The following is a 25,675-nucleotide window of genomic DNA, read 5'->3' on the forward strand; positions in this document are numbered from 1 at the left end:
CGAATGATGTCCAGAGTGCCACATATGGTTCCTAATCTTAAAATGTAGAAAACATTCAGCTACAAGAGTGGCCTGGGGTTGAACAGTCCAAGTGATAAAGCTTTGTATTTACAGTAAAAGTGTCATATTGTCTCATCAGTCTTGTACATATTAGTCTTTAATTACTAGTTTATATTTTTAGTTAATTGTTCATATTTAATGTTTACTTTGTACAAAGAGAGCGCAGTCTACGGAAGTTAAATTCATCAATAGTTTTCCCCTTTGAAAGACGCAAGACTAATTCCTTCCATTTCACCATGTTGCTACAATGATCTTCAGTGTTTTCATGCTGTTTCAGCAGTGCACCTATGTTGACCCAATCCCGCTGTCCCTCGGCTGCCAGTTTTAAGGACTTTTTGGAAAATAATTTGCAGCAAAAGCAATAGACTGCATCTTTACTTCTTGAATAAGTCAGCCAGCTACGCTCGACTTTTTCCCCATTGACTAGCTGTCTGTAGGTATAATGATAATGAAAACTTCGGCCATCATGCCGTTTGGGGAATGAAAAGTTCTCCTTAATAGACAGTGGTCCTCTGATCACCTGCTCAGTCCTGTCTGAATCTGAGAGGAAAGAAGGCCACTCAGCTGGGTCAACTGGCGGAGCTGATGATGGTCCATGGTGTGAAGGGGACGTTGTGGTGGAAGTTGCTGAGGAAGTGACCAAAGAAAGACAATGACTAAAAAAGAAGGACCTATAAGGTCATTAAATTGCACTGTTGGACATAATTATTAATCTCAGAATGTTCTGCAATACAATGAGCAATTATAAAGGGTGTTTTGCAGTTAACTTACTAGATAAATCAGCTGTGGTTTCAGACATGGAGGGGACAGTGGGCACAGAGGATGGAGGTGTGTGAGAGAGCACTGTAGAGGATGGAGATGGACCTAAGATGAAATACATACATACATACATATAGGCACACATATTAATGAGATACTTTGACTATATTCATTTCCCTTCAGGTGTAATGTTTATACTAATAAATTAAATGTATACTGTATGGTGACAGTCTTTTCCTCACCTGATTCATCACTCACAGTTGAGCCTGAGGATGTGGACTGGCTCTGGGCTGATTCTGTGCCTCCAAAGTATTTGAACAATGCTCCTGGGGAAGTTTCACATAACTTATGAGTTGATGTAAAAAATAATGTTTATTTTACTCACATAGATTACCGTGCTCTGCTGCAAACAATTCGTGCGAACAACATATCTCACTAGTAACCTGATACTAAAAACATATTGCTAGCACCGCGCTTGCTAGCTAACGTCACCTAGCTAAAGCTAATTACAGCTACAAATCTCTTTGATAAACTTTTTATTACCAAGTCATGCAAACATACCTTTATCATGGCATTTTTTCTCCTCTTCCACTTTCTTATTCTTCCTTTTTTCTGCACCTGAAGGATATGTCCTTTTTTGTGACATTGTTTTGCCTCTATCTGCGCTTTTGATGCCCAGTGCGCACTGGCATTGCACGGCAGGCGGCAAACGTCACAGGTGCAGCAGAGGCAGCTTTACATTTAAAGAGAGGCAGGAAGAATCACTAGGACTAGATCAGCACTCTGTTGACCTAAAATTGTGTTTTTGTACAATAATATATCTTTGATCATTTAGAAATCATCAGTCAGACTCGTACATGCAAAAAATAAAAAATACGAATTTTTTGTTAATTGCTTTTGGGGGCCCCCTGGTGGCCGCGGGGCCCTAAGCAAGCGCTTAGTACGCTTATGCCTTGGGCCGGCTCTGTCTGCATGATCCGTCTCCATCTTTGTTATGAAGCTAGCTGTGGCGCGTTCTTTCTGGCGCCACTTCCTGTGTGGGGCGCTGACTTTCTGGCGCTACTTCCTGTGTGGGACACTGACTTTCTGGCCTCACTTCCTCTCCGAACTCAGTTGGTAAACGATCAATGAGTCCATACAAAGCTAAGAGCTGGAGATTCAAGAAATACATGGCGCACTTACCTGTGTAAAAATTTGTCCGAGGAGGGGGACCTTAAACGATGGTTTAGTGTGGCTGAAACGGGGCGTAGGCTAAATGATTATTCCTTTAAGGGGTTAAACGACTTAGTGTAGACATGGCCTAATAAGCCGGCTAAGGATATCCAGGGTAAATAACACCTAACCTTATCCATGCCCACACACAACAATGCGTCAGTGACCGCAAGGCATACTTGGTCAACAGCCACACAGGTATAAAACAACTTTAACACTCTTACTAATAATAATGCGCCACACTGTGAACCCACACCAAACAAGAATGACAAACACATTTCGGGAGAACATCTGCACCGTAACCCAACATAAACACAACATAACAAATACCCAGAATCCCATGCAGCCCTAACTCTTCCGGGCTACATTATACACCCCCGCTACCAAACCCCGCCCACCTCAAACGACGCACGGGGGGTGGGGGTGGGGGCCTGGGGGGTTTGATGTGTGAGGAAGCAGGGTTGGGGTGGGGGCGGGGTTTGGTGGTAGCAGGGGTGTATAATGTAGCCCGGAAGAGTCAGGGCTGCATGGGATTCTGGGTATTTGTTCTGTTGTGTTTATGTTGTGTTAAGGTGCAGATGTTCTCCCGAAATGTGTTTGTCATTCTTGTTTGGTTTTGGTTCACAGTGTGGCGCATTATTAGTAAGAGTGTTAAACTTGTTTTATATGGCCACCGTCAGTGTAACCTGTGTGGCTGTTGACCAAGTATGCCTTGCTGTCACTTACTTGTGCAAGCAGAAGATACATATAATAAGAAGCTGGGCTGGTACGATGTCAATACAGATTGTAGAGGCCATTAAATGCTGTACCATCACGGCACGCCCTTATTATTATTGCAAGGGTGCAAATCTGAGAACATTAATCCCGGGAGTTTACTGTGAGAGGCACTGTATGTATTGCTGGATGGAGTGTGGAATGAAGGAGTTCTTGAATGGAACACTGTGGGAACAAAGCTGAAGGAGCCTGTTGGAGTATGAACGAGCCTGTCCATGATGGCCAGCAGTTTGTCCAGTGTCCTCCTGTCCCTCACTGACACAAACGCCTCCAACTGTGTGCCAATAGTTTAACCTGTTGTGCTATTTTGACGACCGGCTTGTGTTTAATGAAACTGAATAAGAGGCAATGGCTCCTGACCTGAAACTGAGCCTTGATGTCTCGTTAGATGGCCTTGGAGCTTTTTTTCATCCCAAGTTCCAGCTGGTGAAGACAAAGCACGGCCCATGGAGGAACATCTATTCCCAAGCGGGCCAGACTGGTAAAATCATGGCATGATAGCTTAAAAATAAAGATAACTTCAGATTGTTTTTTGTTTAATATTAGACTAATCGCCTGGGTTCAATCCCCGGGCTTGGGTCTTTCTGTATAGAGTTTGCATGTTCTCCCCGTGACTGCGTGGGTTCCCTCCGGCTTCCTACCACCTCCAAAGACATGCACCTGGGGATAGGTTGATTGGCAACACTAAATGGTCCCTAGTGTGTGAATGTGAGTGTGAATGTTGTCTGTCTATCTGTGTTGGCCCTGCGATGAGGTAGCGACTTGTCCAGGGTGTACCCAGCCTTCCGCCCGAATGCAGCCGAGATAGGCTCCAGCACCCCCCGTGACCCCGAAAGAGACAAGCGGTAGAAAATGGATGGATGGATGGACATTCTGAAAATGTACAAATCCTAATTGTGCCGCCCTCGATATGTAGGAATATCTTGGCTTTACCCTAACACCTTTCCTTGATCAAACACTCCGAAAAACGTCTTCTTGGCCACAGGTTTATTGACCGTAAAAAGGGTCAAACTGAAAACATACAAGCAGAAAGGATGCTTACAAAATAAAGACATGCACACACACACAAGCATACTACAATAACACATGCATTATGCTGTGTAATGAACTTAAATGGATAAAGAAACACCACAAAATATGTATTTTGAGCACTCTACTGCAAACTAGCTTACTATGCTAACATTCACTTCACTGTATGAAATTACGAAAATTAGCATGACTGACTTTTTTGGCCATAAAATGTCCAAAAATTGTATCACAGCCAGTGTTGGGTTAGTTACTGAAAACCAGTAACTAGTTACAGTTACTTTATTTCAAAAGTTACTCAGTTACTAACTCAGTTACTAACACCAAAAAGTAATGCGTTACTGTGAAAAGTAACTACTTAGTTACTTTTTTTTTCTTCTTTTTTTTTTTAAAAGCTCCCATTAAAGCCCTTTTAGCCTTCATTTCAGTACTGTTATTGCACTGGAGAATAATACAATGTGTTGATCAACTTGACATGCATTTGCATCACTGAACTCTGCTAAGCAATGTGCTCTACATACAACACACAAAGACAAAGATATGTTTCAAAGGGCCAATTTATTTCAGGCCAGAACAAATTGACAACACTATTTTAAATAGCTGCAACATAACATACATAAGTAACAAACAGCATAATAACAACATAGCTGTAAACCTGGCTTCACCTAAGGAAAGCACACGTGACATACACAAAGCCTAACCAGGCAGATTTGAATTGCTGTTTTGGGCAGTAAACTGTCAGGACGTGGACTATGGAGTGGTTGTTTTCCCGAGATGCAAGTGAACTTGGACCGGACATGGCGTGAAGGTAATGACATCTTTTAATTTTTACACTCAAAAGGAACAAACAAAAGGCGCTCACAGCGGAGGTACAAAACGTGGCTATGAAAATAAAACACTTGCACGAAGGCAGAACTATGGAAAAAACAAAACTTGCAAACTATGGCCTGAATAAAGAGAACTTACGTGGAAGGAGAAAAGGACACGAAAAAGAGCAGCATGGATATCAACAAGGGTGTGTAGAAAGTGATGTCGCCAGGAAGACAGCCTGGCAACTGGGAGCTTAAATAATAGTGACATGATTAGTGACAGCAGGTGCGTGACGCAAAATGTGAAAACGTGAGACAGGTGCGTGACATGAGGAAACTAATGGTTGCTATGGTGACAAAACAAACAAAAGTGCACAAAAAATCCAAAAACAAAACCGAACATGACTAAAACAAAACATGATCACACAGACATGACATAGACGGGATCTTTGATCCAAGACACAACTTACATTTAACTAAAATGTTCTTTTCTTTGTGCTCGACAAAAGAAAGAAGTGAGAATATCTCCATGTTAAGAAACTCGACTGCAGCTCCGTTGTTAGTAAACACAGACACGACCCCCTCCCTCCCTACCCACACCCAGACACACACAGCGCGCCTCCGGCTTGTGACACAAGAACATTCAGAAGGACAACACTGCAGCGCTGCAATAAAACACACTCAGATCTTCTGTTTCTAGCCGATACTACATAAAAAAATAACGTAAAATAACGCAGTAATGCATCATGTGGTAACGGTAACTGAGTGACTGAATATAAAAAATAACGTGTTAGATTACTAGTTACCGCCGAAACTAACGGCGTTACAGTCCCAACACTGATCACAGCCAACAAATAATACACCACAATCAAATATTAACATGTTACTGATGATACTGATGATACTTTGTTTGGCATGAGAATTGAGCAGATGAAAACGTTTGCAATTGTCACCGAACTAGCTTAAAGTAGACCTGAAAGGAACTCCTTTTAATCAAATTAATCAAATGTATTTCTAATGTATATACTTGTTCTTATGCTATCCGAACTCACTATGTTCTCTGCTCGCTGTACATATCCTACCAACTGTTTCAATGTCCAGTTCTCTGATGATGCAATTGTTGATGACTGAAGTGCTGATATCAACCTCCTCATCCCAACCCCCAGATTGTAAATAATGTCAATAATGTCAATAATTCAATGCAGTGACGTGCGGTGAGGTTGATGGCTGGTGAGGCACTGACTTCATCACAGTCAGATTTACAAACATATGAACCCTAAAGAGTATCTTATTCACCATTTGATTGGCAGCAGTTAACGGGTTATGTTTAAAAGCTCATACCAGCATTCTTCCCTGCTTGGCACTCAGCATCAAGGCTTGGAATTGGGGGTTAAATCACCAAAAATGATTCCCAGGCGCGGCGCCGCTACTGCCCACTGCTCCCCTCACCTCCCAGGGGGTGAACAAGGGGATGGGTCAAATGCAGAGGACAAATTTCACCACACCTAGTGTGTGTGTGACAATCATTGGTACTTTAACTTAACTTTAACTTTACACATACAAACTGTAGCACACAAAAAAGCACATTTAATAAGAAAAACGTTATTATGGTCTTACCTTTACTTAGAAATTAAGTCCATGCGCCGCAACTAAAGCCCTCACTTAAACTTTCCACGTGCAAGATTGAATCTATTTAAAAAAGTGTAACCGAGGGTTTATAAATGTCGCCTATACTGTATGAAACTACAAAATAACAAACACGGAGGCTCCAGTTTACACTTTATTTACCTTCTTTCAAAAACCTCCGCAACGTGACATCACTTCCGCTCTTAGCGCCTTCAAAATAAGAGCTCAAAGCATATACTGTATAACAGCGCATAACAGGAACTTAACATCACAAAGAGGAAAGCCCATGAAAATAGGTTACAAAAGTTATTTAATAAGAAGCCAAAAAGTGCAAAAACAATAATGTTCGTGTTGGAGGAGTTGTGAATTAGATACACCTGCAGTCTGCAGGTGTACATAATGTTGTGGCCCTGAAGTCATTCACAACTCCTCCAACACCAACATTATTGTTTTTGCACTTTTTGGCTTCTTATGAAATAATTTTTTAAAATAGACTCAATCTTGCACGTGGAAAGTTTAAGTGTGGGCTTTAGTGGATATAACAATTCTACGGCGGGGGTGCAGGAGGCGAGCCTCAGCCAGTGCATTTGCAGCCATTTTATGATCGCTCAGCACAAGAAATACGTTACACACATACAGTTGTTGACAAAATACACTGTACATTATATACCTCAGCTAACTAAACTATGGAAATGTATAATACAATTCATATAGCAATACAGTCTCACTGCACAGCAGGCCAGCAGTTAGCCGAGTCATTGCGCAATCCATGTTGAGGCACTGAGTGACGTGCCTCAACTGGCTGCTGTTCACCGCACCGTCTCTTCTCAGTATTTGAACGGCAAATGTGAAAATTCAGCGATTTTGAATAAAAATAATCTAAAACTGGTGAAGTTAAATGGAAAATAACTTTATAGTATAATCACTGGATACATATAACAATTTAATTTTTTTTTTTCTTTTTACATTTTTTTTCTGTCCATGAGGCGGGGCCTCACCTGCCTCTAGTGACTGCACGTCACTGATTCAATGTATATACTCTGATGATTATCTTGTGTGATGACTGTATTATGATGATAGTATATATTTGTACCATGAATTGATTAACGTGGACCCCGACTTAAACAAGTGTAAAAACTTATTGGGGTGTTACCATTTAGTGGTCAATTGTACGGAATATGTACTGTACTGTGCAATCTACTAATAAAAGTTTCAAGCAACCAATCAATCACTGCTAAGTCGGACATTACTGTAAACTAGGCAATGCTGCCCCCCGCTGTCTAAAGGAGGAAGTGCACCTCACTGTTGAATTCCAAAGTGAACTTAAACACTGGTTTTTCATATATTCTTAATACATTCTACAAACAAGACAGAACAATAATGGGGTTTCTTTTCACACTTACATGTTGCAGTTAATTGTATTCTATCTTCATGAGTTGTTAGTTATACTTTCTGAATAAATGATGTGATAATGTTCATTAGTTCATTAATGTTCATTGTTGATGACTGAAATATGCTGATAGCAACTCAACCTAACCCCCCCCCAAAACCCCTCCACATCCCACCTCCCGGACTGTAAATAATTCAATGTATGTACTCTGATGACTAACTTGTGTGATGACTGTATTATGCTGATAGTATATATTTGTACCATGAATTGATTAACGTGGACCCCGACTTAAACAAGTTGAAAAACTTATTGGGGTGTTACCATTTAGTGGTCAAATGTACTGCATATGTACTGTACTGTGCAATCTACTAATAAACGTCTCAATCAATCAATCAATCAATCAATCAGTCAAATAGGTGGAATTGAGTCTGGCAGAGTTTTAAAGTGCTCCCATTGGTGATCATTTGTAATCCATCAGAAGATGAAATGAAACTGATGTACTAACCTCATGTGGTTTATTCTGCACATATGTAGTGTACCGTATTTTCCGCACTATAAGGCGCACCGGATTATTAGCCGCACCTTCTATGAATTACATATTTCATAATTTTGTCCACCAATAAGCCGCCCCGGACTATAAGCCGCGCCTACGCTGCGCTAAAGTGAATGTCAAAAAAACGCTGCGCTAAAGTGAATGTCAAAAAAACAGTCAGATAGTTCAGTCAAACTTTAATAATATATTGAAAACCAGCGTTCTAACAACTCTGTCCCAAAATGTACGCAAATGTGCAATCACAAACATAGTAAAATTCAAAATGGTGTAGAGCAATAGTAACATAATGTTGCTCGAACGTTAATGTCACAACACACAAAATAAACATAGCGCTCACCTTCTGAAGTTATTCTTCATTCGTAAATCCTTCGAATTCTTCGTCTTCGGTGTCCGAATTGAAAAGTTGCGCAAGCGTGGTATCCAAAATGGCCGGTTCCGTCTCGTAGAAGTCATCGGGAGTCAGTGTCGCTGTTGTTCTGTGAATCCTGCCTTCCGGAAAGCTCGGACCACAGTTGTGACCGAAATATCTGCCCAAGCATTTACGATCCACTGGCAAATGTTGGCGTATGTCGTCCGGAGCTGTCTGCCCGTCTTAGTGAAGGTGTGTTCGCCTTCGGAGCTGTGTGAAAAAAGCCACCCGGCCTCTTCGCGTAAACTTCCCTTAACCACTCGCTCATCTTTTCTTCATCCATCCATCCCTTCGAGTTAGCTTTTATGATGACGCCGGCTGGAAAGGTCTCTTTTGGCAAGGTCTTCCTTTTGAATATCACCATGAGTGGAAGTTAGCATGGCAAGCTAGAACCACAGTGAAGGATGACTTCTCATTCCCTGTGGAGCGAATATTCACCGTACGTGCTCCCGTTCCACAGTGCGGTTCAGTTGCTGTGAAATACGGTAGTAATCCGTGTGCGGATGGAGAGATTGCGTCTTTTTATGAACCGGATCGTTTAGTAGGAGCCATTTTGTGGTCTTTACAGATGTAAACAGGAAATGAAACGTACGGTGATATCCGCGCGTTTTTTCTTCTTCTTCCGGGGGCGGGTGAAGCGCTTCCTGTTCTATGGGGGCGGGTGAAGCGCTTCCTGTTCTATGGGGGCGGGTGCTTTCCTTGGCGGTTGCTTGCGTAGAAGAAGAAGCGCTTCCTGTTCTACCGGGAAAAAAGATGGCGGCTGTTTACCGAAGTTGCGAGATCGAAACTTTATGAAAATTAATCGTAATAAAGCGCACCGGGTTATAAGGCGCACTGTTAGCTTTTGAGAAAATTTGTGGTTTTTAGGTGCGCCTTATAGTGCGGAAAATACGGTAGTCTACAACAAAACTTGTCAATTTGGACTCATTTTCATTTGTCACAGGTGACGCAAGAAGGCATACTTGCCAACCTTGAGACATCCGATTTCGGGAGGTGGGGGGTCGGGGGGCGTGGCTAAGAGGGGAGGAGTATATTTACAGCTAGAATTCACCAAGTCAAGTATTTATATATATATATATATATATATATATATATATATATATATATATATATATATATATATATATATATATATATATATGTGTAATTAAATAAATATATATATATATACAGAATTCACTGAAAGTTAAGTAATATTTTCTTATATATATATATATATATACATATATATAAGAAATACAAACTAGTCTCATCATTGAACCAATCTGTTGAATCGCTTAAGCCGCTGAAATCCGAGTCTGAATCCGAGCTAATGTCGCTATAGCTTGCTGTTCTTTCCGCCATGTTTGTTTGTGTTGGCATCACTGTGTGACGTCACAGGAAAATGGACGGGTGTATATAACGATGGTTAAAATCAGGCACTTTGAAGCTTTTTTTAGGGATATTGCGTGATGGGTAAAATTTTGAAAAAAACTTCGAAAAATAAAATAAGCCACTGGGAACTGATTTTTAATGGTTTTAACCCTTCTGAAATTGTGATAATGTTCCCCTTTAAATGTTGTAAAAGTCGTCAGTGACACACCATTTGTGTAGCTATTAGCCTCAACCTGAATGAACATAATGCTAATGTTAACAAGATAACGCTTAAGCCGATGTGTTCGTGTTTACCTACATGGTATCAGTGTATAAATATACTAAACACAAACAAAGAACAAGCTTATCGACTATGGTATCGCCATGGACTACGTGCGCAAATTTTCAGAACTTATGCAGATCTCAAATACAGATAATACCGCCAGATAATGTGTCTGCTAACGGGTGCTTTTTTGCGATCCTTATACACACCCAATAGTAATACTTGTATCTCTGACTACGGTTGCCATAATAGGCCGACAATCCATCAAGCAATGCGGCTTCAAAGTCATACTAAAACATTTTGACAAATTTTTGAGTGCCGTGTGTAATGTTCTTCATTCTCAATGGAACATTTACATTTTTGGTGTTGTTTACTGCGTCATATTGCAGTCTCTCTTATGTGTGACTGCCATCTACTGGTTGCACTTATCATTTCACCATGTACCAAATAAAATTGCATTAGGCACACCGGGCTATAAGGCACACTGTCGATATGTGAGAAAATGAAAGGATTTTGTGTGCGCCTGAAAGTCCGAACAATACGGTACAATTCTGTGATTCCAAAGGAAAGCGAGGAAAACACCATCCATCTTGTTCTCAACCAATCAAATGTGTGCAGCTGCTGTTCTTCACCATCACTTGAGTTGTCCGGTTTGTGCTCCAAATAATTTCTAATCATAGAAATGTAATGTCTGTCAGGTTTAAGCATCTATTAAACAGAACAAGAAGCAAGGAATCAGGCAGAGACAGAGTTCAATTTTGCTCATAAGGAGAGCGCATGGAGCTGCACACTCAGTTACAGTCTCACCCTACGCTCTGAGGAACAGTCCACACGCTCCTCTATTTATTCAGTGTAGGAGTTTCCTACTTACATGCTGAGGCTGCTTCTTAAGGGAGGGGTCACACATTATGCAAGCAGCTCAGGACGCACAATACATGATTATTCAGAACGGAACGGAATGTTCTGAAATTTGCTCATGAGGAGAACGCATGGAGCTGCAACACTCAGTTACAGTCTCACCCTACACTCTGAGGAACAGTCCACGCGCTCCTCTATTTATTCAGTTTAGCAGTTTCCTAGTTGCATGCTGAGGCTGCTTCTAAAGGGAGGAGTCACACATTATGCGAGCAGCTCAGTACGCATAATACGTGATTATTCCGAACGGAATGTGCTGGGGGGCGTTGTGATTGCACCCTGTCTCTGCTTTGTCTGCCTGATGTTGATATGCCTTATCTTCGTTGAGGTGCTGGTTCGTCCTTGGCTGTTAGCAAGCTGAAAGACAGAAAACATCTGCGGCGAGGCCACTCCTCACATGCAGTGGAAGATAAGTTGTGTGCCCTTGCACGAGAAGAAAAAGTATAGCTTGAGCACAATAGATAATAACTAGAGCAACGGCCTTTAAGCATAAGAGTTGTGTGATACCTTATATACAATTATTCTAACACGCCACATGTGAGAAGTCTCTTAAAAAGTGATCAGAGCAGATTCCCTTAAGTGATCACACTAAATGCTACTTTGACTGTAGCTATACTGAACAACTGAATATTTCTCCCCCTGTGTGTTCTTCTGTCTTGACATAAGTGTATTTGTCTGCCATCTTGTTCCACATAATGATAAACTAAACGTGTTTTTCTCCAGTGTGTTTGATTATGTGTCGATTTAAACCTTGCCTGGTGTAATAGTTTTTACCACAAACTGAACAATTAAACGGCTTTTCCCCGGTGTGTGTTCTCATGTGTGCTGGTAAATGGGCCTTAACAGAAAAACGTTGACCACAAACCGAACAATTAAATGGTTTCTCCCCTGTGTGCGTTCTCATGTGCGCAGTCAAAAACATTTTGCGCGAAAATGTTTTGCCGCAAACCGAACAATTAAATGGTTTCTCTCCCGTGTGCGTTCTCCGGTGTACTGTCAAATTGTCCTTTCGAGAAAAATGTTGACCACAAACCGAACAATTAAACGGCTTCTCTCCTGTGTGCGTTCTCATGTGTGCTGCAACTGAGATCTTATAAGAGAAAACTTTCCCACAAACTGAACAATTAAATGGTTTATGTCCTGTGTGTGTTCTCACATGTCGTGTCAAATTGGGCTTTTGAGAAAAGGTTTTACCGCAAACAAGACAAACGCATGGTTTTTCTCCTGTGTGCGTTCTCATGTGTTGAGACAAAAATCTGTTGTTACAAAAGCTTTTAGCACAAACTGAGCAGCTCAAACGTTGTTTATCTGTCATCATTTTAGAACATCCAGAGTGTTTGTTGTCAGTGTGTGTTTTCATGTGTTCTTTCAAATGGGTCTTTTGAGAAAATAACTTACCGCAAACTAAACAACTAAATGGTTTCTCTCCTGTGTGCGTTCTTATGTGCACTGTCAAACTGGTCTTTTCAGAAAAATTTCTGCCGCAAACTGTACAGTTAAATGGTTTTTCTCCTGTGTGCGTTCTTATGTGCGCTGTCAAATTGGTCTTTTGAGAAAAATTTCTGCCGCAAACTGTACAGTTAAATAGTTTTTCTCCTGTGTGTGTTCTCATGTGTCCAGTCAAAGTGTTCTTATGATTAAAGCTTTTAGCACAAACCGAGCAGCTGAAATGTTTGTTGTCAGTAGGAGTATTCATATCACCTTCACAGTCTGTATCGCTGCTCAAAGGTTCTTCATCGTCATATTCGGCCTCACTATCTGATAGGGGAGCTAAAAGGTTGTCAAACTGTGGTTTCTCTTCATCATCTTCAGTCTTCACAGAGACAATAGTCAGTGGTAGCTTGGTGAGATCATCTTCCTCTGTTATCCAGAGTTCTTCCTCTTCCTCTTTAATGTGGGGGGGCCATGGACGCTCTGGCTCTTGCTTCAAAGCGGAGCCCTCGCCCTGCGGCTGAGGTGGAAGTTCTTCTGGATGACAAATCAGTGGTTTCTCTTCATCATCTTCAGTCTTCACAGAGACAACAGTCAGTGGCAACTTGGTGAGATCACTTCCCTGCGTTATCCAGAATTCCTCCTCTTCCTCTTCAATGTGGGAAGGCCATGGACACGCTTGCTTCTGCACACGAGGTGGAAGTTCTTCTGAATGACCAATCAGCTGCTGGACGTCTGCAGGACACAAACACACTTTAGTTCAGACATGATCCATGAGATGTTTTGTCCTTGAACTCGCTACACACTTTCTTCTATGTACTGCATGTGTGTGTAGTGTTTCATGGACATTCATTTAGTGCCTGGCCAGAATGATGGATCAGTGTCTCTCATTATGAGAGACAAGAAAATAAAAATGTTTTTCCCGCTTTCTAACATATAAAAATGGTCTCGTTCTAGGTGGCTAGCAATGCAGCTAATGGGAGCAATAAATTCGACCTGTAAATCACTTTAAAAATGCATTCAAAAAACGTCAACAATACTTACTTTAAAGGGGAACATTATCACCAGACCTATGTAAGCGTCAATATATACCTTGATGTTGCAGAAAAAAGACCATATATTTTTTTAACCGATTTCCGAACTCTAAATGGGTGAATTTTGGCGAATTAAATATTCGCTCTCGGAGCGATGACGTCACAACCTGACGTCGCATCGGGAAGCAATCCGCCATTTTCTCAAACACCGGGTCAAAACAGCTCTGTTATTTTCCGTTTTTTCGTCTGTTTTCCGTACCTTGGAGACATCATGCCTCGTCGGTGTGTTGTCGGAGGGTGTAACAACACGAACAGGGACGGATTCAAGTTGCACCAGTGGCCCAAAGATGCCAAAGTGGCAAGAAATTGGACGTTTGTTCCGCACACTTTACCGACGAAAGCTATGCTACGACAGAGATGGCAAGAATGTGTGGATATCCTGCGACACTCAAAGCAGATGCATTTCCAACCATAAAGTCAAAGAAATCTGCCGCCAGACCCCCATTGAATCTGCCGGAGTGTGTGAGCAATTCAGGGACAAAGGGCCTCGGTAGCACGGCAAGCAATGGCGGCAGTTTGTTCCCGCAGACGAGCGAGCTAAACCCCCTGGATGTCTTGGCTCACACCGTCCCTTATGCCACCGAAGATGATCAAGAGAAGAATATCGACCCTAGCTTCCCTGGCCTGCTGACATGAGGGTATGTCTGCAGAATATATTAATTGATGAAAATTGGTCTGTCTGCACTCTCAAAGTGCATGTTGTTGCCAAATGTATTTCATATGCTGTAAACCTAGTTCATAGTTGTTAGTTTCCTTCAGAGGTGGGTAGAGTAGCCAGAAATTGTACTCAAGTAAGAGTACTGTTACTTTAGAGATTTATTACTCAAGTAAAAGTAATGAGTAGTCACCCAAATATTTACTTGAGTAAAAGTAAAAAGTATGTTGTGAAAAAACTACTCAAGTACTGAGTAACTGATGAGTAACATACACACACATATCATATATATATATATATATATATATATATATATATATATATATATATATATATATATATATATATATATATATATATATATATATACATATACATATATACACATACATTGATATATACAGTATATCATTTATATTTATTTATTTTGCCGTTTTTGTTTACATGTTAAAGGTGTTTTATTGAATATACATGCATGTTTAACACATATAGATTCCTTTCTTTCATGTTGACAAGAATATAAGTTGGTGTATTACCTGATTCTGATGACTTGCATTGATTGGAATCAGACAGTAGTGATGATAACGTCCACGTTTTCAAATGCAGGAGAAAAAAAGTTCCTCCTTTCTGTCTAATACCACATGAAAGCGGTTGGTTTTTGGTATCTTATTTGTCCAGCTTCCATATTCGTTTTCACACACTTTACAAGAAATACATTGGCGGCAAATTCCGTAGCTTGCTAGCTTGTTTGCGCTGGCTTTCGGAGACTCTTATTTTGAAAGCGCAGGCGCGATGGAGCGGCACTTTTATTGTGAAGACAGGAACTGTGCAGTCAGTCTTTAGGCTTTTGACGGGGTGTACGGTTGAAATAAAAAATGGTCTTTTTTCCTTCACACTTTTGATTGATTGATTGGAACTTTTATTAGTAGTTTGCACAGTACAGTACATATTCCGTACAATTGACCACTAAATGGTAACACCCCAATAAGTTTTTCAACTTGTTTAAGTCAGGTCATGTGACCCCTGGCTCTGTTTGATTGGTCCAACGTCACCAGTGACTGCATCTGATTGGTGGAACGGAGTGAACGTCACCAGTGACTGTATTTGTTGAAACGCAGGCACTATGAAGGTCTGTCTGACAGACCAAAACAAACAAAGCGTGCATTAACAGATCGATAAAAATTAGTAGCGAGTAGCGAGCTGAATGTAGATAAAAGTAGCGGAGTAAAAGTAGCGTTTCTTCTCTATAAATATACTCAAGTAAAAGTAAAAGTATGTTGCATTAAAACTACTCTTAGAAGTACAATTTATCCCAAAAGTTACTCAAGTAGATGTAACGGAGTAAATGTAGCGCGTTACTACCCACCTCTGGAAGGCGATCGCCGAATTCGTCCTCGCTTTCTCCCGTGTCGCTGGCTGTCGTGTCGTTTTCGTCGGTTTCGCTTGCATACGGTTCAAACCGGTATGGCTCAATAGCTTCAGTTTCTTCTTCAATTTCGTTTTCGCTACCTGCCTCCACACTACAACCATCCGTTTCAATACATGCGTAATCTGTTGAATCGCTTAAGCCGCTGAAATCCGAGTCTGAATCCGAGCTAATGTCGCTATAGCTTGCTGTTCTTTCCGCCATGTTTGTTTGTGTTGGCTTCACTATGTGACGTCACAGGAAAATGGACGGGTGTATATAACGATGGTTAAAATCAGCCACTTTGAAGCTTTTTTTTAGGGATATTGCGTGATGGGTAAAATTTTGAAAAAACTTCAAAAAATATAATAAGCCACTGGGAACTGATTTTTAATGGTTTTAACAATTCTGAAATTGTGATAATGTTCCCCTTTAATGTTCTGTAACCTGCGTAACAACCAAGCTGTAGCAAAATTCCTATTTTAAGAGCGAACACTGAGGAACTATTTTTCAATCGTAGTAACACATCGCCGTACTTCGATACAAGCCGTATAAGCCCTTTATCACCATCAACAAGTACACCCTGGAAGTCGTAAACACCTTCACCTACCTCGGTTCCACCATCACCGACAACCTGTCACTCGATGCCGAACTCAGTGGCCGCATCGGAAAAGCTGCCTCAACTTTTGGGAAGCTTACAGCGAAGAGTATGGGAAAACAGCAAGCTCACTATCCACACTAAGGTGCAGGTGTACAGAGCCTGTGTCACCAGCACTCTACTGTACGGTAGTGAAACCTGGACCCTATACTCCCACCAAGAGCGGCGGCTAAACATCTTTCATCTTCGCTGCTTTAGGAGTCTACTGGGCATCACCTAGACCAGGGGTCGGCAACCCGCGGCTCCGGAGCCGCATGCGGCTCTTTGATCACTCTGATGCGGCTCAGCAACTTACTTGCCGACCCCCTCGATTTTCCCGGGAGACTTCCGGATTTCAGTGCCTCTCGCAGAAAACTCCCGGGATTAATATTCTCCGATTTTCACACTTACAGTTATAGTAAGGGCGTGCCATGATGGTACAGCATTTGGCGCCCTCTACAATCTGTATTAACAGCGTGCCAGCCCAACCCCTTGTTATGCAGTCTGCATCTCCTGCTCGCACACGTAGGTGACAGCAATGCATACTTGGTCAACAGCCACACAGGTTACACTGACGGTGACCATATAAAACAACTTTAACACTCTTACTAATAATGCGCCACACTTTGAACCAAAACCAAACAAGAATGACAAACACATTTCGGGAGAACATCTGCACCGTAACACAACATAAACACAACAGAACAAATACCCAGAATCCCATGCAGCCTTGACTCTTCCGGGCTACATTATACACCCCTGCTACCACCAAAATCCGCCCCCACCCCAACCCTGCTCCCTCACACATCAACTCCCCCCCCTCTGTGCGTCGGTTGAGGTGGGCGGGGTTTGGTAGCGGGGTGTATAATATAGCCCGGAAGAGTTAGGGCTGCATGGGATTCTGGGTATTTGTCCTGTTGTGTTTGTGTTGAGTTACGGAGCAGATGTTCTCCCGAAATGTGTTTGACATTCTTCTTTGGTGTGGGTTCACAGTGTGGCGCATTATTAGTAAGAGTGTTAAAGTTGTTTTTTTTTATACCGCCACCGTCAGTGTAACCTGTGTGGTTGTTGACCAAGTATGCCTTGCTGTCACCTACGTGAGCAAGCGGAAGCCCCATACAACGTGTGGCTGATCAGGCACGCCGATTGTAGTGGGTGCCATATGCTGTACCAAATCAGCACGTATGACGCTGACAAGCGCAATTCATAAAAAACACGCGTGCCGCACCCGCATTCAAATTCCATATTAGGGTATGGGCAGCGTGTCTGCCTGGTTTATACATAGCACAAAAAAAAACTTTTTATGCAGTGTAATTTCATTTTAAATTTCAAAAAAATTTTGTGGCTCCCATTGTTATCTTTAATTTATGACACTGGTCAAAATGGCTCTTTGACTGGTAAAGGTTGCCGACCCCTGACCTAGAGGGACAGGATTACAAACCAATCAGTCCTGGAGAGAGCACAGCTTACCAGCATGTGCTCCCTACTGAGGCAGTGGCGTCTCCGCTGGCCGGGCCATGTCCGACGGATGGACGATGGGCGAATCCCAAAGGACATTCTCTATGCTGAACTCACAACTGGCAGGAGGCAGATTGGCCGTCCCCAGCTGCGTTACAAGGACGTCTGCAAACAAGACCTCAAGTCTTTTGACATCAGCCCCGACAGCTGGGAAGATGCAGCCCAGGACCGCCTTCAGTGGCAGCAGGCACTCCGCAGTGGTGCTGCTCAAGTCAGAAACCACCCTGGCCCAACACCACGAGGTTAAGAGGACAAAGAGGAAGAATCAGGGCTCTGCGAGACCGGCAACATCTCTGGGACCGGTCTGAATATGTGACATCTGCGGCCGGGAATGTTTCTCACGCATTGGCCTACACAGCCACAGGAGACGCTGTGACAAGACCTGACTCCGAGGCACAGGAAATCAATGGTCTTCCGAGACTGCGATGCCGATGGATGGGTATATTAAAACATATTGTTATGAAAGTGTCTGTTACTACATTATATATATACTTGCAGGGTGTATATTGCAGAGGTGGGACCAAGTCATTGTTTTGCAAGTCACAAGTAAGTCTCAAGTCTTTGCCCTCAAGTCTCGAGTCAAGTCCAAAGTCAAGACTGGAAAGTCTCAAGTCAAGTCCCAAGTCCTGCATGTCACAAGTAAGTCTCAAGTCTTTGCCCTCAAGTCTCGAGTCAAGTCCAAAGTCAAGACTGGAAAGTCTCAAGTCAAGTCCCAAGTCCTGCATTTTGAGTTTCGAGTCCTTTCAAGTCCTTTTAACCTCAGGCATATATATTTACACAGATTGTGTGTGCTTTTCCAACGCTGTATTTATTTATTAAAACAAGTGCATTTGAAATTGCAGGGGGGAAAAATAGTGCTGACATTGCACTTCAAAATAGCACTATTAACCAGTCATTTTAAACATTTAACTCATTCCTTTACAGAATAAACACATTTGAACAAGTGCAGCTGTACTTATTTGCACAAAAGTGTTAACATTGTATTTCCATGGCATATTGAATTGTAACTAGTTCCACAGCAGTTTCTATCCTGTTCTTACCTTATCTCATTGATCTCATCTCATACTGTATGTGTGTTTATGTGTGCAATAACAATGAACAGAGTTGTACTTTTTAGATGTCAAGGCCCTATGCAATATGTACACATTCTTAATATAGTATACATTTTAACTGACCTTTATTTGACTATGTTTGTCTTTTTGTAGGTGGCTAAAATACGCGGTGCTGCTGACCGCCGTCTAACGTTACATTACTGTGTGTGATACATAGACTAACGTAACGTTATGTGTAGGTACCTCACGCAACCCTGCTTAAAGGGGAACATTATCACCAGACCTATGTAAGCGTCAATATATACTTTGATGTTGCAGAAAAAAGACCATATATTGTTTTAACCGATTTCCGAACTCTAAATGGGTGAATTTTGGCAAATTAAACGCCTTTCTATTATTCGCTCTCGGAGCGATGACGTCACAACGTGACGTCACATCGGGAAGCAATCCGCCATTTTCTCAAACACATTACAAACACAGAGTCAAATCAGCTCTGTTATTTTCCGTTTTTTCGACTGTTTTCCGTACCTTGGAGACATCATGCCTCGTCGGTGTGTTGTCGGAGGGTGTAACAACACGAACAGGGACTAAACCCCCTGGATGTCTTGGCTCACACCGTCTCTTATGCCACCGAAGATGATCAAGAGAAGAATATTGACCCTGCTTCCCTGGCCTGCTGACATCAACTCCAAAACTGGACAGATCAGCTTTCAGGAAAAGAGCGCGGATGAGGGTATGTCTACAGAATATATTAATTGATGAAAATCGGGCTGTCTGCACTCTCAAAGTGCATGTTGTTGCCAAATGTATTTCATATGCTGTAAACCTAGTTCATAGTTGTTAGTTTCCTTTAATGCCAAACAAACACATACCAATCGTTGGTTAGAAGGCGATCGCCAAATTCGTCCTCGCTTTCTCCCGTGTCGTTTTCGTCGGTTTCGCTTGCATACGGTTCAAACCGATATGGCTCAATAACTTCAGTTTCTTCTTCAATTTGGTTTTCGCTACCTGTCTCCACACTACAACCATCCGTTTCAATACATGCGTAATCTGTTGAATCGCTTAAGCCGCTGAAATCCGAGTCTGAATCCGAGCTAATGTCGCTATAGCTTGCTGTTCTATGCGCCATGTTTGTTTGTGTTGACATCACTATGTGACGTCACAGGAAAATGGACGGGTGTATATAACGATGGTTAAAATCAGGCACTTTGAAGCTTTTTTTAGGGATATTGCGTGATGGGTAAAATTTTGAAAAAAACTTATAAAAATAAAATAAGTCACTGGGAACTGATTTTTAATGGTTTTAACCCTTCTGAAATTGTGATAATGTTCCCCTTTAAAAAAAATCACTTGACAAAAAGTATGAATACGGTAGCGAACTGCAGTGGACGCAACAGATTGCCGCGTTTGCAATGACGTTATAACCATAGACATCTTATAAGTAGACGCAGCATTGGCTGCTGTGACGCGAGCAATTTGGCCGCCATCTTGAAGTGGTGATGAGGAGCCGGCGAGCAGCCTAAACTGACAGTTGACAGGTAGAAAATAAAGATGCCGGGCTGGTGTTCAGCGTTTTCCTGCTCAAATGAGCGGACTGTTGAAAATAGGAATCGGGGGATTACTTTTCACAAGTAAGATTTAACATTAACGTACTATTGGTTGTATTTTGTGAAAATAATATTAGCACAGAGTTGAGAAGGAGCAAAATCTTCAATATTTGTATATGAAAATCAGAAAGAAATCTTCTGAGGGAGGATGACCCCCCTACAGGGGTTTGGTTGACAAACTTTCAGCCCCACCTAAAACAAAATTCACCAGCCGCCCCTGATTATGATGCATTCTCATTTTAGGCAAAGTATAAGACAATACTTTCTTAACAGTATAATAGTAACCAGGAATAAGTCTTCATGTAACAATATTCAAATACTAACATTGTTGGGTAAAACAGAATTTGCTTTTATTCCGAATCCAATGAAACAGATTGGTGGTTTTAGCTGATATAAAGACTTTCAGGTGTTTATATATGTTTAAGTATTTGGCAGACGCTTTTATCCAAAGCGACATACATCAAAAATACATATAAAACAATGACTGTAAACATGATCATTTAAGGGAAGAATGTAATAGAAAATATCAATACAAAGTGGCGAGACAGAATAAACTCTCTGCTGCCGCAGCAACAGAGATACAGTCTATAAGATATATAGATATCTAATGTATTCATACATTGTTTATGTAGCATGTATATATAACCTCATCATATTGTTTCTTCAACTTAAAAATAGCTGACCGTTTTTTCCCCCCTTTCTGTAGTGTGAAGTGAATTATATTTATATAGCGCTTTTCTCTAGTGACTCAAAGCGCTTTACATAGTGAAACCCAATATCTAAATTACATTTAAACCAGTTCTCTGGGATTATATTCCCAGTTTTGATCTGGGACGTCTGGTCATTTATAAAAATATTCTGTGACTGTTAAGCAAACTATGAATAATAAAACATGTGTCTGTTATCATGGCTACACGTATGACAAAAAAGGGGGTGAAAATCAGTGGTATTCAGTGAGGTAAGATGCGCTGACAGTTCATTGCTCCTGCCAAATGAATTGCACTGAGTGGAGCGGATCACCACTCCAAGATGGCGGCCCCGCGTCTCGTCTGCGCCAGTAGGCAGTAGCGCTCCATGCTGCGTCTACTTATAAGATGTCTATGGTTATAACGTTAGCAGTGAGTTTGCAGCCTCACTCATTTAACTACACAGCAAATAAAAGTTACGTTACTTAGCCAATAAATGTTATCTTACATTCAAAACTTACCCTTCTTTGTGCAACTTCAAATGTCGAACGAAGTTGGAAGTTGTTGCGTCTCCGTCTGTAATATTCGAATTGCATGTTTTGCATACGGCAATTCGATTTTTGTTGACCATGTCATAGTTTTTATACCCGTACGAAACCAACTTTGGCGTATTTATTTTTACTGCCGCGTTGTTTGACAATTCTTCTTCGTTGGTTTTCCTGCAATTTGATTGGATGAATGCTGTGGGACGAAAACAACGTAGAACTAATTTGATTGGCTGTTGTACTGAGAGCACACACGCTGATATACAGACAGGTACAAAATGGAAGATACGGAGCGCTCCTGAATAACTTTTTAGTCTTTGGCATTTGGGGAAAGTAGCAAGTCATGTCAAGTCAAAAGGCTCAAGTCCAAGTGAAGTCACAAGTCATTGATGTTAAAGTCGAAGTCGAGTTGCAAGTCTCTTTACATTTTGTCAAGTCCAGTCTAAAGTCATCAAATTCATGACTCGAGTCTGACTTGAGTCCAAGTCATGTGACTCGAGTCCACACCTCTGGTATATTGTACATATTACATATTGTTATGAAGGTGTCTGTTACTACATTATATATATACTTGCAGTGTGTATATTGTACATATTACATATTGTTATGAAGGTGTCTGTTACTACATTATATATATACTTGCAGTGTGTATATTGTACATATTACATATTGTTATGAAGGTGTCTGTTACTATATTATATATATACTTGCAGTGTGTATATTGTACATATTACATATTGTTTTGAAGGTGTCTGTTACTACATTATATATATACTTGCAGTGTGTATATTGTACATATTACATAGTTATGAAGGTGTCTGTTACTACATTATATATATACTTGCAGTGTGTATATTGTACATATTACATATTGTTATGAAGGTGTCTGTTACTACATTATATATATACTTGCAGTGTGTATATTGTACATATTACATATTGTTATGAAGGTGTCTGTTACTACATTATATATATACTTGCAGTGTGTATATTGTACATATTACATATTGTTATGAAGGGGTCTGTTACTACATTATATATATACTTGCAGTGTGTATATTGTACATATTACATATTGTTATGAAGGTGTCTGTTACTACATTATATATATACTTGCAGTGTGTATATTGTACATATTACATATTGTTATGAAGGTGTCTGTTACTACATTATATATATACTTGCAGTGTGTATATTGTACATATTACATGTTGTTATGAAGGTGTCTGTTACTACATTATATATATACTTGCAGTGTGTATATTGTACATATTGCATATTGTTATGAAGGTGTCTGTTACTACATTATATATATACTTGCAGTGTGTATATTGTACAGATTACATATTGTTATGAAGGTGTCTGTTACTACATTATATATATACTTGCAGTGTGTATATTGTACATATTACATATTTTTATGAAGGTGTCTGTTACTACATTATATATATATATACTTGCAGTGTGTATATTGTACATAAAAGGGAGGTCTTTATGGTCTTTATTGTCATTGCACAAGTACAACGAAACTTTGTTCTCAGCACAAATATATATATAAAATGATGATGCAGATTTGTTTTAAAAGGTATGTAAACGTTTCCCCCTTTTAAAGAAAACATATGTATCATTGCAGATTATGCAATTGACGTGATGACATCATGATGACCACATGTATTTTGGCACTCTGGGGGATACCCTGTAATGAGTCCTAAATTATTAAGAAAGAAATGTCTACGTTTTAAGACTAAGATAATTATATTTGTGTCTTTTGTCATTTAAGAAGAGTTTTTATTTGACCAATTCCTGACATTAAAAAAAATCCAAGATATGTTTTAAAGAGAAAGCAACCATTCAAATTATTTATATTTGCTTTGGTAACTTTCTTTGACTTTATGAGCTGTGACACTTGTGGAGAACTTTCCAATAATCCAAAGTTGACAGTAATCATATTATTCTTCTTCTTTATTACCTCCAATCCTCTGCACGTTGAGCAGAGGATTGGAGGATTTGAGTTCCAAAATGATGTTGTTGGAAAGTTGAACTCACTCACCTTTATCTGCAGTTTCCTCCGTTGGTGATTTGCTGGAAGTTGATTCTCTTTCACTTTCTCTTTTACATGACGTCGTCATCTTAGCATAGCAGTAGTCGTCCATCTTCTATCACGTCTTCAATCTTCACTTCACATAAAACAACATCGCTCCAAAGTCAACTTTCGTTTCGTGAGCTTAAGAAAAAAATATTGGAGTGTCTATAAAAATGTTAAAGGTAGATTTGAAACCTTTTCGGGAAGCCACCGCCGTTCGTCCGCCATCTTGTTGCCGTCAAAGTCTTCGCGCTGCTCGACCCGTTTGCCCATGCGTCAAAAGTCGGCAACTTCCGTTTCCGACTTTACGGCAGATTTTTCAATATAAAGTCATGTTAATATTTCTTCTTTTAACAACCAGTTCGTAAACGTATCAACTGATAAGCAAAAATAGTCAAACACTACATTTATTTCGTTTTTAAAACAACTTTTATCCATCAAAATTATTCAAACATGTTTTTCTGTTGAATTGATTAATTATATATCTATATATATTTTTTACCAAACATGTTTTTTTTTGTTTAAACAAATAAAAAATGCAGCTCACAAGTATTTCTATTTCCTATATAGCTCAATTAGCAGTCATTCATTTTAAATGCTTTATTAATAATAATAATAATAATGTGGTCAATCACTTGATACATCAATATTTATGAAATGTGGATATAATATATATATATATATATATATATATATATATATATATATATATATATATATATATATATATATATATATATATATATATATATATACACACACATATACACACACAAGGTACTCAAAGGGACGGCGTGGCGCAGTAGAAAAGAGTGGCCGTGCGCAACCCAAGGGTCCCTGGTTCAATCCCCACCTAGTACCAACCTCGTCATGTCCGTTGTGTCCTGAGCAAGACACTTCACCCTTGCTCCTGATGGGTGCTGGTTAGCGCCTTGCATGGCAGCTCCCTCCATCAGTGTGTGAATGTGTGTGTGAATGGGTAAATGTGGAAGTAGTGTCAAAGCGCTTTGAGTACCTTGAAGGTAGAAAAGCGCTATACAAGTACAACCCATTTATCATTTAACCCATTTAAAGCACTTTGACACTATTTCCACATTTACCCATTCACACACTGATGGCGGGATCTGCCATGCAAGGTGCTAACCAGCAGCCATCAGGAGCAAGGGGTGAAGTGTCTTGCCCAAGGACACAACGGACATGACTAGGATGGTAGAAGGTGGGGATTGAACCCCAGTAACCAGCAACCCTCCGATTGCTGGCACGGCCACTCTACCAACTTCGCCACGCCATTCCATATACACATACATATATATATATATATATATATATATATATATATATATATATATATATATATATATATATATATATATATATATATATATATATATATATATATATATGTCTTAATAAGGTTATCCAAAAAATAGTGCTCGATACCGTAGTAGAGCGCAATATATGTATGTGTGGGGAAAAAAATCACAAGACTATTTCATCTCTACAGGCCTGTTTCATGAGGGGGGGGGTTCCCTCAATCATCAGGAGATTGAGGGAACCCCCCCCCCTCATGAAACAGGCCTGTAGAGATGAAATAGTCTTGTGATTTTTTTCCCACACATACATATATATATATATATATATATATATATATATATATATATATATATATATATATATATATATATATATATATATATATATGTATATATATGAGGGGGGGTACCCTCAATCATCAGGAGATTTTAATGGGAGCATTCGCATACCATGGTTTATATAGGGCACAGAGTGGGTGG

At 40.3% G+C, this 25,675-nt stretch overlaps 1 protein-coding gene and 1 long non-coding RNA gene across 3 annotated transcripts; both read right to left on the bottom strand.

Annotated features, from left to right (window-relative positions):
- Window positions 1-550: 550 nt before the first annotated feature.
- LOC140679637 (uncharacterized) lies at window positions 551-1,151 on the bottom strand. Its single transcript, XR_012051027.1, has 3 exons — window positions 1,062-1,151; window positions 832-924; window positions 551-687 (listed from the first exon to the last, which is right to left on the bottom strand). It is a non-coding gene; the product is annotated as an uncharacterized lncRNA (long non-coding RNA).
- A 9,917-nt stretch (window positions 1,152-11,068) lies between these two features.
- On the bottom strand, window positions 11,069-24,158 carry LOC133619210 (uncharacterized). 2 transcript variants are annotated; one of them, XM_061980145.2, is made up of 3 exons: window positions 24,078-24,158; window positions 23,850-23,976; window positions 11,069-13,335 (listed from the first exon to the last, which is right to left on the bottom strand). In XM_061980145.2, exons 2-3 carry the CDS (start codon window positions 23,950-23,952, stop codon window positions 11,873-11,875), a joined length of 1,566 nt encoding a protein of 521 aa, XP_061836129.2. In that variant the 5' UTR covers window positions 23,953-23,976; window positions 24,078-24,158; the 3' UTR covers window positions 11,069-11,872. The 2 variants fall into 2 exon arrangements, with proteins under 2 accessions (XP_061836129.2, XP_061836128.2); XM_061980144.2 differs by having other exon boundaries at window positions 23,850-24,122.
- Window positions 24,159-25,675: the final 1,517 nt, after the last annotated feature.

The sequence above is a fragment of the Nerophis lumbriciformis genome, linkage group LG20 (assembly GCF_033978685.3).
Source record: "Nerophis lumbriciformis linkage group LG20, RoL_Nlum_v2.1, whole genome shotgun sequence".
Classification (NCBI taxonomy): domain Eukaryota; kingdom Metazoa; phylum Chordata; class Actinopteri; order Syngnathiformes; family Syngnathidae; genus Nerophis; species Nerophis lumbriciformis.